Genomic DNA, 14,796 nt, shown 5'->3' on the forward strand with positions numbered 1-14,796 from the left:
AAACACAACATAGACCACAGTAGAGTTCCACTTGTCCCCCTTTCCTGATTCCCGAGTGGTAAATACCTAAGGCCACCAAAGGAACTTTATAAACTTACTTACTCTAACACCCGTAATTCATTTAATTAAATAAGCAAATATTCTGCTATACGTGAGAGAGAAGGAGTGTTTCTATGCATGGTCACTTAACTTTCTGAAGGACTGTTTTATTTCTGGTAATTAAGAGCTTTTTTAAAATTTTAATAAGATAAAGCATCTACATGAAATAATAAACTAAGAACTTTTATTTTACTTTCACTTATAGTAACCTTTGTATATTCACTCCCTGCAAGTGGCAGTAGGCATACATTTCAACTTAATATACTTTTCTGTCATGTTACATCATCTCGTTTTGAACCCTCTCTTTCTTCCTAAACATGGCTTTCTAAGCCATTATTATTTATACTAACTCTCCTTCTTTAATCACAACAATGACACAAACAAAGCCCAGCTAATGTAATCCCTGCATAACAAGGTCAAGGTTCATGACAGTTTCTCCTTTCTTCTTAAGCATTCTCTTTAGGTTCTGTATTTTTTTGACATTGAGAAATCCTCATGTGGGTGGTCTCTGCAAATCGATCATTCATGATAGTCAGAGAACCAACTCCACTCAAGATTTCATCCTTGGCGAGGTAGACACTGCCATGAAACCGATTATTTTTTGCGGTAGCACTATTGACGTACTCTTTGTGGTGGTCCATACTGTTAGATGGACCTCCTTTCTTTAAGTCTTTGCATGGTGTATGGTTTGAGTTTGCTGATTTGTGATTGGATTGGTTCAAATGGAGCTTTTCAGGGTTCTTGCCTTTATGTGTCCCATGGTCCTGGGTGTTGTTGAGTGCTGGATGAACTGTATCATTCAAGGCAGGTGAAGTCTCGGCTCCTACTGGAGTCCCACGGTCTTTGGAATAATCTTCCTCTTCCATTTTGTGGTGCAGAGCTGTTGTTGACTCAATTCCACTGGATGATAAGCCATTCTGTGAGGTTCCTCCACTTGTCTGTGCCACACTCTCCAGATTAGCCAAGGAGCCAACTCCGCTAGAACGAGCACCTTGCTCTTCCGTCTCACTTCCTGCTTCTGTGTGGCGTTGTAATACATCAGGGGATACTGTGAACCTGTGATGGCTCCTGGTCTCGCTGATGGGAGAACCTTGTCTACTAGATAGTTTGCTTTGATGCTGGTGATTCTGATGATGGTGGTGATGATGATAATGGTGGTGGTGATGATGATGATCACTAGCATCATGCTGCAGCCTTGTGTTAGTGGTGGATGAACCAGTGCATCCAACACTTAGGCCATGACTGTAATTGTGATGGTCACATGTTTCTGCTAATTTATTGTTCATGACAGCAAGAGAGCCAATGTCTCCCAAAAGACCTTTTTGACGGTCATGTTCTTCCATAACAGCAAGTGATCCATGGCCACCAGCACCTATATTACTTGTGAGGGTATTATGGTGATGGTCACTCCAAGCAACCTTGAGATGCCCATTAGCTGTTTCATGGACTGATGTTTTAGGGACTGATGTACTTTCTTCCTGGCAGCACATAGAGCCAGATGAAGCTAGGAAATCTCGAATGGCACTCATTTCGACAGACATACGTCTGGCATCAGTCTCACTTTCAAATACAGCTTCTGTGTCCATGGAAACCTCACTCCTCATAGGACGCCCATACCGATCAGTTGATGCAGGGGCTACAGCCATTCTCTGCTTTCTTCCCAAAGGACGGGGTGGCCTCTGGGCCTTTTTCTGGCATAAACAGCAATGCTTCAAAATCCAGTTTAGAAACTGCTTAATAATAATAGAAATGACATTAAAAAGTGAATAGATGCAGCAGACGCCAAGGAGGATAAATGTGAAGTTTGCAAATCCATACAGTGCCTGATTCTCATAGGTATATCTCTGACCACTCACCAGATCTCCAAATCCAATAGTGCTAAATGTAACAAAACAAAAATACAAGGAATCAATAAAATCCCAGCCCTCTGCTGGTGAGTACATGGATGACGCACAAAAGGAAATGATAACAGCAGCTAACCCCAAGATTAGCATGACATTGTAGACGGAGGGCTTCCAAGGATTTTGGTAGTGGGACTCCTCTTCTGCCCGGATAGTGATTTCAGGATATACTCCATTGAGCCGCAGTTTACCCTGTCTGACAGCCTTCATTATCACAGCCAGAAGTGTAATAATACGTTCCAAAAAAAGGTTGAAGAAAAGAATCGTCCCTGCACAGCCTATCATGCCATAGAAGATGAGAAAGATCTTGCCAGTAGCAGTAGCAGGTGTAGTCATTCCAAACCCTGGGGGAGAAAAAAGGAATATTTCAGTAGCTAAAAATTTCCTGGAACAAATTAAAACACTTAAGGCAGCCAAAGAATAAGTGAAGACTTAGATTTTTAGCTTGCCTTTATAAATCATGCTTTTATACTTTGTCCTGGGTAATGTTTTAGAACAGGTCATTAGTTAATTTTACTGTATATATTTGGGATTCATTAAATCAGTGTTAAGGTGCGTGAAGTGCCATCTGTTGGAATGACAGAGGCACACAGACAGGCACACAGACACATTCTTTCATTTATTTTTTATTTTTGTAATAAGACCACTTCCTGTTTTATGGGACAACAGTATATGATTATCTGAGGCATTACTCTGAATTTAATTAATGCAAAACAAAAACAAATTTTGGCCTACTGCTTTTCCATGTATCAGGGAAATACAGGTCTACTCTGTTGTAATCTCCACTAACATTCTCCTACTTCACCATACTATACTGCCGTATACCATACTATAATATACTGAACTAAACTCCACTATGCCATGCTATGCTATATTAAGGAATGTTTTATTTACCCTAATATATTTATTGCCTTCAAAATTCAAGTACAGATTGAACGTCGCCAGCAAGTAAAGCAAACATCCATCCATCCATTTTCCAACCCGCTGAATCCGAACACAGGGTCATGGGGGTCTGCTGGAGCCAATCCCAGCCAACACAGGGCACAAGGCAGGAACCAATCCCGGGCAGGGTGCCAACCCACCGCAGGACATACACAAACACACCCACACAGTAAAGCAAACACTTATATTGAAATATCCCTTCCACTTCTTACCAAAAGGGCAGAAATGGGAAAACAAAATTAATATGAATACTCATTACCAGCCACCAAATTAGTCAGGGATTGGGGAATGATTCAGGATGTTCAGTTAATAATATTTAACATTGATAGAGACCAGACAGATTTGATAATATTTTTGAGTTGTTTTGAATGGTAAATTCTTTTTAAAATTTTAAGTAAAATTAAACATTTTCTCATTATAAGAAGGGGAAGTGAGAGGGAATGTAGCAATTAGGAATCTTCCAGATAAGCAGGAGGACTTGGTATGTTAGTATATGTACATTCCATCCTTATGCTGTTCAAAATTGTACTTGTTCATATCAGTAAAAAAGAGGAAAGTTAATAAATAAATGTCAAATAAGCCAATTTTAATTTAAAAATGTTTGCAACCTTATTTCATTACTAAATTATTAACTCTTTATTTTTTAATTAGTGAACATTTTTTTAACTCTCTCTGCACAATGATCACAAAAGGGCACACATTACACATTTAATAATTTGCACACATATATTTATTCAAATACAGTATATTTGTATTCCACTCATTTTGTGGGTAATCTTCTATAGTAGATGTTGACAGAATTTCTACAGCTAGACACAACTAATTAGTAATCCTAATTCTGAAATTCCCCATTGAATTAATACAGTTTATCTAATTTAATCTTATAACACATTGACCTCAGTGCTTACACCAGTCTCACCATAAAATATACACTTACATTAATAAAATTCTTCCCTCTCATGTAAATTCCCTAACAAACACACACTGGATTCATTACAATAAAAAAGATAGCAACGAGTAGAAACAACAGACCATCTCATAGACTGAAGAACTGGAGTCCAATAAAGTATTCATGACTTAGATTAGACAGCTGTGATGCTCAGCTGAAGAAGATGGGCATGTTGAAGTCTTGTGTTGGTGCTACTTGATGCACTTTCTAGCTGTGCTCCACAAAAAAAATAACGAATGGCCTACTGAGCCATAATGCCTAATCTGATCTTTTTGATTCTTTATTTCAGTCACATGCATCCTCTGTATTTAATTTGTATAACTACTGTTCAGTGGGACACTGCTTTAGAACACAGTCGCAGGCAAGCTTCTGTCCCATTTCTTGTCACCTAATTGTTCAGATGTGGCAGTGGTGCTGAAGAGTGGGAATGGTTATGTGATTTAGAATAGTATCTAATTTATTCAAGGACAGCTAGAATAGCATGTTAAGAAAATGCTGGGATAATGAGCTTCAAATATAATGTTGGCACTAAGCAGGTGAGAAATGATGTTTTTCTTTTGTCAATCTCAGTGCTAGAAACAACACTTCTTAAAAGATGCTTTGTTTCAAAATAACAAATCAAATAAATCTGGTAATTCAGTGTAGAGTAGTCAGAAAGCCGAACATTCAATAAACAGTGAAAATTTTTTTATAGAGGGTAGTATAATTTTAAAAAATTTATGGAATAAAAATAAAACAAAGAGAAGTTAATGGACAAATATAAATATTTCAATTAAAAATATGTTTATAAACAGATTTATGTAGAGATTACAGTCAGTCAATTTCTAACCTGCTTAATCCTGAAAAGGGTCGCGGGGGTCTGCTGGAGCCTATCCCAGCCAGCATAAGGTGCAAGGCAGAGAAACAATACCTGGATAGGGCACCAGTCCATCGCAATAGAGATAACATAACATGGCATTCTCAAATGTGGAAGGGTGGAGCCTGTCCAGACAGAATCAGGACTAAGGCAGGAGCCACGACGAGACACCAGTCCAGAATATTAAGATACAGCCAGAGGATTTAGCGATCTCAGACTAGAAAAATTGTGGGTATAGAAAATAGATGGATGAATGGAATATCACAATAAAAATGACAGTTATGAGCGTGTTTAAAACATGATCTGTTTTCTAGCCCATTTATCAACTTAAGAATCTTGGAGATCTCACCTATCCCAGCGGTTTTGGATGGTTTAAAGAACAATTCATGAATGAGACACCAATCCACCTTAGAGCAAACCCATGCACACACCCACACTCATTCACATGGGGCCAATTTACCAATGGACATTTGAAAGCTAAATGTTTGAATACAAATCAGCATAGAAAAACCTACATTTTCAGCAGATAAAAAAAAATACACAAAGTGTAACATGATGGATAGATCAAGGTTTAGTTTGCCAAACTATAAAACACGTATGTTTTATATTTATCACTAATCATGCCACATTTAAAGACTTCATTTTTATTTTATCTGGCAGAGTAACAAATACAACAGATACCACAAATAAACAAAGGTAAAAAATGCAATATTTATTAATTCCTTACGGCGCTTGGCTACCTCAATAGTGCCTCTTAAGTAATTAAGGTTTATTTGGATCATATTCCTTGGTTTTATTTTTTTTTAATTAATAGTCACTGTTGTTACTTTCATTATTTTTTGGCATTAGCTAAAATATCAGTTAACATCCTTAGTTAACAGTTAATATCCTACAAGATAAAAAAAAATCCACCTCTTATAAAATTGAGTATAAATCAAAAATCGAAAAATTTTACCTGGAATATGTAGTACACTAGTGGGGCCATATGTGGAATACTCTGTGTAGTTCTACAAAAATACATACATAGTGTCTGTAGAATATCTCATTGAGAGGAGAGGAACTAAGTGCATCCTAGACCCGAAGGTGAAGTCCTATTCTGACAGGTTAAAAGAATTAAGACTCTTTAATTCTGAGCAGAGAAGGTCACACAGGGACCTAATTAAGGCCTCCCTGGAGCGTTGATAAAACTGATAATATTATTCATGCAGAATTCATTCTGTTAAATAGTGACTCATTTATATGAGATTCAACTTCAATAACTGAGAACAACAGTGGAAAAGAAAGTGAAGTGCATTTAAGACTGAAACCAGGAAAAACAGTTTGACATATGAATGCCAAAAAGAATACCTGCCAAGTCAGTCAGTCAGTCAGTCATTGTCCAACCCGTTATATCCTAATACATTTTTCATGGGGGTCTGCTGTAGCCAGTCCCAGCCAACACAGGGCACAAGGCAAGAACAAACCCTGGGCAGGGCTCCAGCCCACCTCAGTACCTACCAAGACATGTACTTAAAATGCAGATTTTTTTTAAAGATGTCTGTGTTGAGTCCATTTAAACATTTCCTTTCCATATAAGAGGTAATAAGTGGAAGCGATCACATTATTTTGCTCCATGATTCACACCCACAGGACATGCTGCCTAATGAGTTGTGGCATCATAAATACCAATTATAAAGTGACATCACCAACTAAGGATAGCAGAACTGTAAGCCAAAAATTACAATAAAATAAAATGCCACTATTTCTATTTAAATTCTGATGAGCTGGTAGGTCTCCACTTGCTAGCCAAACTCCCTATATTATTGATACTGAATATGAATATCAATTTTTTGGATAATCAGTGGCATGGCAGAGCTAGGCAGATTTTTAAATTTAACTCTTTTGGTGGGATGGAGGGTATTTGACATTTCATGAGGTTTACACATTTTTCCTATCATTTTCCTCGAGGAGTTTAAACTTTCCTGCTACATCCTAAAGCTGAAGACTCGATATTTTAAAATTTTCCCTCTGTGTGAGGAACGTGGTTGTGTGCATTAGTGTGCATGAGTGGTTCCTATACTTCATGCTATGCTGCTGACATTATGACTCTAACATGCACTATGTGGATCAGAAAAGTGTCACAGGGTACACTAACACATGCTGGTCTAATTTAATGTCACCCATTAAATTAAAATTCACGTTTTGGTATTGTATGAGGCAAGAAACAGGGCATATTCAGATAAAATCTTTCAATATCATGTTAACCTATGCTTTTTGATAATATGCAATAATCTCATATTAGGCAGCCTGTTGCTATAATCGTTAGAATAACAGTAATTGGCCTGCAAAATGACAAGTGCTAAAGGTGCACTGGGCTAATTAAGAGCCAACAGAGTTTCAGTGGGTGAGCTGCCCTTTTCAAAAGGAGCGCAGGCAAGGACAGAAAACAGAAGAAGCCATGGAAATGTCTGAGGAGATATGCACCAGCCTCTTCCTTCCTCTGCCCACAAATAAAATATTCTAACAGAGTGGGGGAATGTAATTTCCATCAGAATGATCTAGAAATATAATATGAATTATTTATACTAATGACATAGTTTTATACTTGTCAGGTTAAACTCTAGATGAGCATTGTTTATGTAGTTTTAATGCATTTTGTATTATTTATTGTGTGTTTTTCATTTTAATCTTTTTTGTCAGGTAATCTTCCATTTCTTCACTGATGAAAGATAGCCTTATGAATTGATGTGTGACATCACAGCACCATTGTTCTACTTATAAAATGGTAAGATTGTCAAATTTACCAAATTTCTTTGGAAAGCCAGACACCACTTTCTTTCCATATCTTGTTGCTATTTTAAAACTGCCTTGGCGCCTTTTTGTTCAAAAATATTTTTGTGGTTCTCTTTTTTTAACAGTTTAAATCTGTTTAGCCTTTTACTTTTTTCTGTAGGAGCTAGGTTCATGCTAGGCAGGTCTCATGTTTGTTCACTGTTCTGCCAAAGTGGCAAAGGCAAATGAAAAAGCAAACTTTAATCATAAGGGGCAGGGGGAAAACAAGGTTTGAGAAAAGAAAATGTGGCTAAATAACCAAAACCAAAAATCAGAGTCAAAGTACAAAGCAAAGTTGTTAACTTGCAGAATGCAATTTACTCTCTCTAAGCCACGCACAAAAAAAAATTTTTTGTATGCACAAACTTGGACACCAGGGGCCTCATGTATAAATGGTGCGTACACACAGAAATGTTGCATAAGAACGTTTCCATGTTCAAATCGCGATGCATAAAACCTAAACTTGGCGTAAAGCCACGCACATTTCCACAGTACCTCATACCCTGTTTTCCACTCGGTTTTGCAGACTGGCAGCACCCAGCGTCAAAGCAGTGCTACTGTTCCAGTGTGGTTATCCATTCTTTTCCTGACGTGGCTTTATAAATACACTGAAATTAACTGCATATTGTTTATTAGTTTAATGCAGGGGTGCCCACACTTTTTGCGGCTTGTGAGCTACTTTTAAAATGACCAGGTCAAAATGATCTACCTACTTTAAAAATTATATATACATATATATATATATATATATATATATATATATATATATATATATATATATATATATATAGTGGCACGCAGCTGGGGGTGGCACCCAGCCGGGACGTCCAGGAGGATTGGAGGAGGGCTTGCGCCTTCTCCAGACCATGAGGGGGCGACCGCCCTGGTTGCTTTGGGGGCCACGGGTGCAGAGCTTTGAAGCTCAACCCTATAGGAGCCCGTGGTCACCGCCAGGGGGCGCCCCAATGCCTGGAGAGCTCTGGACCTCAGCACTTCCGCCACACCAGGAAGTGCTGGGGGAAGAGGAACAGGGACACCCGGAGTGCTTCCGGGGAGACAGCCAGCACTTCCGCCACACTGGGGCATGTCGGTGGGAGATTGCCAGGAACACACCTGGAGCACATCCGGGTACTTATTTAAAGGGGCCGCCTCCCTTCTGAGGGGGCTGGAGTCGGGTGGAAGAGGACAAGGTCTGGATACACAGAGAGAAGGAGGCGGTCTGAAGGAAATGTATTGTGGACAGAGGCCTGGACTGTGGTGGTGATTGGTGCTGCGGCACTGGGTTTGTGCACTTCCAAATTGTAGAATAAACGTGTGTTGGATTTATAAAATGATGTCCGTCTGTCTGTGTCCGGGCTGCTTCCCACAATATATATACTGAGTATACTTTATACATAAAATATATGTTGTTTTACCTTGCATAACTGAATAACCTTTATGGCACAATAATTCAATACATTTATGGTCACTGCAGTATTTGGATTTAATAATCTTCATGTGGGAAAAGGCTGACTTGCATAAATAAGTAGAGCCGAATAATGCAGTCAAGGGGGTAGCACATTTCCTCATGTTTGGATACTTTTCCTCTGTGAGTAAGTTACAAAACTGTCCAAGAGCCCCAGACTTCAGCTGAATGTTATCCTGTAGTGTCAAAATCTCATCCTCCACTGTAGAGGAGTTTTAGGTGAAACAGTGTTGCAATTTCCGATGCGAGTGAATCACCCTCAACATCTTCCCTGAATGGATAGCACTTAAATGTACCGATTGGCTCAAGTGAAGCTGAGCCTTGAAACCGTCTTTCAAAGTCTGACAGGCAATTTTCAATCTGCTCTGTAGCGTATGCTGACAAGTTGCGCACACGCATACGCTACAGAGCACATTGAAAATTGCATCTCCTGCTCTGACGCAAGGTTTTGGATGTCCGATTAACTGAAATTTTAGTTCCCTCTCCTTTCTCTTTCTCAGATCGCTTTTCAGAAGGAAGTCAGTTTCGTAGTTTTTATGAACAGTTCAAAAGTGCCTTTCCATATTTTCCTTCTTTGGAACAGCAATGATAGACTGACAGATCAGACAAACGCACTTCAATTGTGACATTGTGAGAAAAAAAAATTCTCTTCTAGTTCCACATCCAGCCCATACCCTCCCCAAACAATTTTTTTTTAATCCCTTCTTTAGTCGATATAAAATGGAAGGCTAACTAGATCAGTTAGATAGCTGGAGTTTTGCAGTAGCTTGCGCGTTTGTTCGTGCATGTGGGATGACCAGTGTGTTAGAGGAAAAGAGATCTCAGACTGGCCACCCTGTATGTCAATCAAGTGGCAAATGCCATAGGGAGGATATATAGACTAACATTTAAAAAAAATTTTTTTGAATGCAATGCGATCTACCTGCACTACCCTTGCGATCTACCGGTCAATCGCGATCGAAGCATTGGGCACCCCTGGTTTAATGCATCTGATTGTAATTAACCAGTAACAATATAATGGTCCACAGAATGGTCAAACTATTCTAAATACCATAGCTGCTTTAGCGTTGTTACTCTCACTGCACCTTCTTCTTCTTCTTTCAGCTGCTACCATTAGAGGTTGCCACAGCGGATCATCTTTTTCCATATTACTCTCACTGTAACACTCGGACAAGCTGATCGGAAAAAGAATTATCAGTATACAGCATCAAGCAAACGCTGCCTCAGCCATGCTTCCTATTTGAACTGCTCTCATATGACAAACGCTTCAAACCTTCCCTGTATGGACCTCGTGGTTCAGAAACAGTTTCATCCCAAGAGCTCTATCAGTCCATCAACTGCTCCTTGTAGAACTGTCTGTACTTATGAGTACAATCACCTCACTGTAAACTTACGATACAGTTGTAATATTGCAGAACCTGAGCCACTTTATAAAGTGCATATTTACATATGATGACGATATCATTTTTAAGATGAAATGCAGCAAAATATGTTTATTATATTATACAGATAAACCTTTAACTTCATTTAAATAATCTATATTGTTAATAATTAAAGGACATGGTGTTGCTACACTAGCAAGGATCTGGCGCTCCACTCACGATTGTTCCTGCCTCCCACTGTATGCTTCACTGGGACTGGTGTGAAGGATAGAATAATTAAACATGTACTACAAATATATTTCAATGTTCCTTAAAAGTTTTGAAGAATCGGTGTTATAAGCTTACAGATGGCGTAACGTCCATTACAGAGCTGATTGTGTGGCGATCGGTTACTTGGAGAAAGAAAAGGAAGGACAGGAATTGGAGGTTAGTACGTTTGAAAGGAACAGTACTGCAGGGGCAGCCTTAGGAATGTGCAAACTGTGCACCTGCACAGGGCTGCCAAATCCCAGGGGCCGCCACGCCAATATATATTGAATATAAAACAGAAAGAGAAAATAACAACACAGCTAAAAATGCAGCGGCAAATTTCAGCAAAAGTTAAACGCTTGTGTCATGAGCACAAGGCGGCTATGCAGTGTCCGCAATGGACGTGGCCATCCACCGTGCATAAGCTACCTTATTGACATTGGCGGGCGAAGGAACCACCGATTCTTTCTCTGCCCAGGGCCGCCCCTGAGTACTGCTGCAATAAATAATTTCATCGAAGGTCGCACACACTGCACCACCGTGTTCCCATGTTTAATAACATGCTTTAACTCCTATCATCATGAAAATGGTATCACATATACATCTCAGTATTTTAGTTATTCAGAGAGCTGTAATATCACGGATGTGATGGATTCTGTGTTCTGTCAGAAATAGAGAAAGCCAGTTTAAGAAGCACATAGTGATTCACTCACAGAGCACATAGAAGAACACATAAAAAAAAAGCATTTAACGTGCTACTTTACTTACGATGTGATTTGAAAAAGTAGTTAATCAAATGATTTTTAAGATGAAGTTTATGATGTTCTACTTTAATGGCAAAATAAACTACGTGATTAAAGTGGAAATTTTGAGATTGAAGTTGACATTTCGTGCTTTTTCCCCACTGTGTGCCTTTGTTTTTCTCTGTACCCTAATAAGCTTTCATGTGACACTCAGATGGTGGGCTACAACTCGCCTTTTCATGGCAACTTTGATATCTGACAACTTCTTTTTTATTTCGGGCACTGTGCGACTTTGTGAACTTGAGCTTTCGAGTTTCTCCAACACGCTATGTCACTCGATCAGCTTCCTTTTGTTGTTTATACCACTGTTTAAACCAACAACTAGTACGTTTTTCCTTGCCTCCACTTGGTATTCGCTGAAATTCTTCCATTTTCCCTCTTGCTTTTCCCATTGTCTTTTCACAGAATGCTGATCTTAAGGACTATTTATATTGATTTGCATATTTAAAGAGGTGTAATTCTGGGAGGAGTTGGAGCGGAACAGCAGGCGCGTGCACGAGCGTTACTTTTCACGCTGACCGGGATTTATGGAGCGAAAGAACGCAGAAGTTGGCGAATGCACAGGTTCCTGCATCTGGATTTTACTATGCGTAAGCTCATTTCGGCTTTTGTGCTTACGTCATGTTATATTGCGAATTCTACGCACGCGTTATGCATGAGGCCCCAGAACTGGCATGCAGCTATCTGAAATAAGGTTGTTATTATGAAATTGAGGGTCATGCACTTGGTGATCATGTGATAGCATTGAGGTTCTTTTTTCATCAAAAATATGGCCATATCCATGCAAAAAAATTAAAAATGCCAGCATCTGTGATCAAAATAGACATACAAAATGGGCAAATGACATCATTAAAAAATTGACAAAAACATAATAGCATTGTTAAAACAAACATAAAATATTCTCAGAAATATAATGAGTGATGTTCAAAACCCCAGATTCATAACATCTATAAATGGACGACTACTGAAGAAAATCCTTATGAGACTGATCATTATGTCCTTGCTGTTTTGCTTCTTATTTCAGGATAGTGTTAATGCCTGTTTGATTTTCTACAATTATGTGAAGTTTCTCTTTTTTAGCCATCCTCTCACTGCTTAAAATCATTTGACTCATCCACATGTTTTGGCCACTAGAAATGTATTTTTACTTGTACATGCATGCTGGTTGTGACAAGACCACAGCATATTTTGAATTTAAAAAGAATATATATCTAAATCAATTTTCACGTCTGCTTTTTCCAGCAGAGAATGAGGAAACCAGCTATGGGTGGTTTATAGATTTAATATGCTACCAAAAGCATTTGATGTACGTTATCAGAATCACTTTAATGCTAGGATGTGAAACATACCAGAATTGACTTTGGTTAGGTGCAAAAACATGGAATACAAGACAATACTAACTCCGGACAACACACTTTCAGCCCACCATTAACCTGGCACTGTGCAAATAACTATTCAAATACACATTTTATGAACAAAAACATTTACAAACTTCAATAATACCATCAAATAAATAGAAAAACTATACAAAATAATATACAGATGCATCTCAATAAATTAGAATATCATCAAAAGTTTATTTATTTCAGTAATTTAATTCAAAAAGTGAAACTCATATATTATATAGATTCATTACACAGTGATATATTTCAAGCGTTTATTTCTTTTCATTTTGCTGTTTATGGCCTACAGGTAATGAAAACTCAAAATTCACTCAGCTAAATAACCCAAAACACCTGCAAAGGTGTCCTGAGCCTTTTAATGGTTTCTTTAGTCTGGTTCAGTAGGCCACAATCATGGGGAAGACTGCTGACTTGACAGTTGTCCAGAAGACAGTCATTGACACCCTCCACAAGGAGGGTAAGCCACAAAAGGTAATTGTTAAAGAAGCTGGATGTTCACAGAGTGCTGTATCCAAGCATATTAATGGAAAGTTGAGTGGAAGGAAAAACTGTGACAGAAAAAGGTGCACAAGCACCTTCTCAAGGAGAGGACTGCGGCTGGAGTCAGTGCTTCTAGAGCCACCACACACAAACGTATCCGGAACATGGGCCACAACTGTTGCATTCCTTGTGTCAAGCCATTCCTGAACCAGAGACAACATCACACGCATTTTACCTGGGCTAAGGAGAAAATGGACTGGACTGTTGCTCAGTGGTCCAAAGACCTCTTTTCAGATGAAAGTAAATTTTGCATTGCATTTGGAATTCAAGGTCCCAAAGTCTGGAGGAAGAGGCACAGAATCCAAGTTGCTTGATGTCCAGTGTGAAGTTTCCACAGTCAGTGATGATTTGGGGAGCCATGTCATTTTCTGATGTTGGTCCAAAGTGTTTTATCAAATCCAAAGTCAGCACAGCCGTCTACCAGGAAATTTTAGAGCACTTCATGCTTCTCTCTGCTGACAAGCTTTATGGAGATTCTGATTTCATTTTCCAGCAGAACTTGGCACCTGCCCACACTGTCAAAAGTGCCAATACCTGGTTTAATGACCATGGTATCACTGTGCTTCATTGGCCAAGAAACTCATCTGATTTAAACCCCTTCTCTATGCGGTATTGTCAAGAGGAAGATGAGAGTCACCAGACCCAACAATGCAGATGAGCTGAAGGCCGCTATGAAAGCATCCTGGGCTTCCACAACACCTCAGTAGTGCCATGCACTGTAATTGATGCAAAAGGAGCCTCGACCAAGTATTGAGTGCATACATGTACATACTTTTCAGTAGGCCAACATTTCTGTATTATCATTTTTTTATTGGTTTTATGTAATATTCTAATTTTCTGAGATACTGTATTTTGTGTTTTCATTACCTGTAGGCCATAAACACCAAAATGAAAATAATTAAACTCGTGAAATATATGTATCACTCTTTGTGTAATCTATACTAATAAAAGGCAAAGGCCTCACTGACTGACTGACTGACTCACTGACTGACTGACTGACTCATCACTAATTCTCCAACTTGCCGTGTAGGTAGAAGGCTGAAATTTGGCAGGCTCATTCCTTACAGCTTCCTTACAAAAGTTGGTCAGGTTTCATTTCGAAATTCTACGCATAATGGTCATAACTAGAAGCTATTTTTCTCCATTTACTGTAATGGAGTTGAGCTTGAAAGCCGTGGGGGGGCGGAGTTTCGTGTGACATCATCACGCCTCCCACGTAATTACACAGTACGTAGAAAACCAGGAAGAGCTCCAAAAAGCGCTTAAGAAAACATGCATTATATAATTAAGAAGGCAGCGAAACAATTAGAAGCGAGCGAGTGACATATAAAACCATATTCAGCAGCTCACGTGAACTGACGCAGTGCGCAGACAAAAAGCAACAGTTCCAAAGAGT

General features: G+C 38.9%; 1 protein-coding gene across 1 annotated transcript in view; it reads right to left on the minus strand.

Annotated features, from left to right (window-relative positions):
- Positions 1 to 266: 266 nt before the first annotated feature.
- The window catches only part of LOC120539229 (potassium channel subfamily K member 13-like), a 32,831-nt gene continuing 18,301 nt past the window's right edge, over positions 267 to 14,796 (minus strand). The window contains exon 2 of the mRNA XM_039769106.1: positions 267 to 2,344. Coding sequence (XP_039625040.1) covers positions 546 to 2,344 — 1,799 coding nt within the window. The 3' untranslated portion in view covers positions 267 to 545. The remainder of the gene's footprint in view (positions 2,345 to 14,796) is intronic.

The sequence above is a fragment of the Polypterus senegalus genome, chromosome 11 (genome assembly GCF_016835505.1).
Source record: "Polypterus senegalus isolate Bchr_013 chromosome 11, ASM1683550v1, whole genome shotgun sequence".
In the NCBI taxonomy this organism is placed as follows: Eukaryota; Metazoa; Chordata; class Cladistia; order Polypteriformes; family Polypteridae; genus Polypterus; species Polypterus senegalus.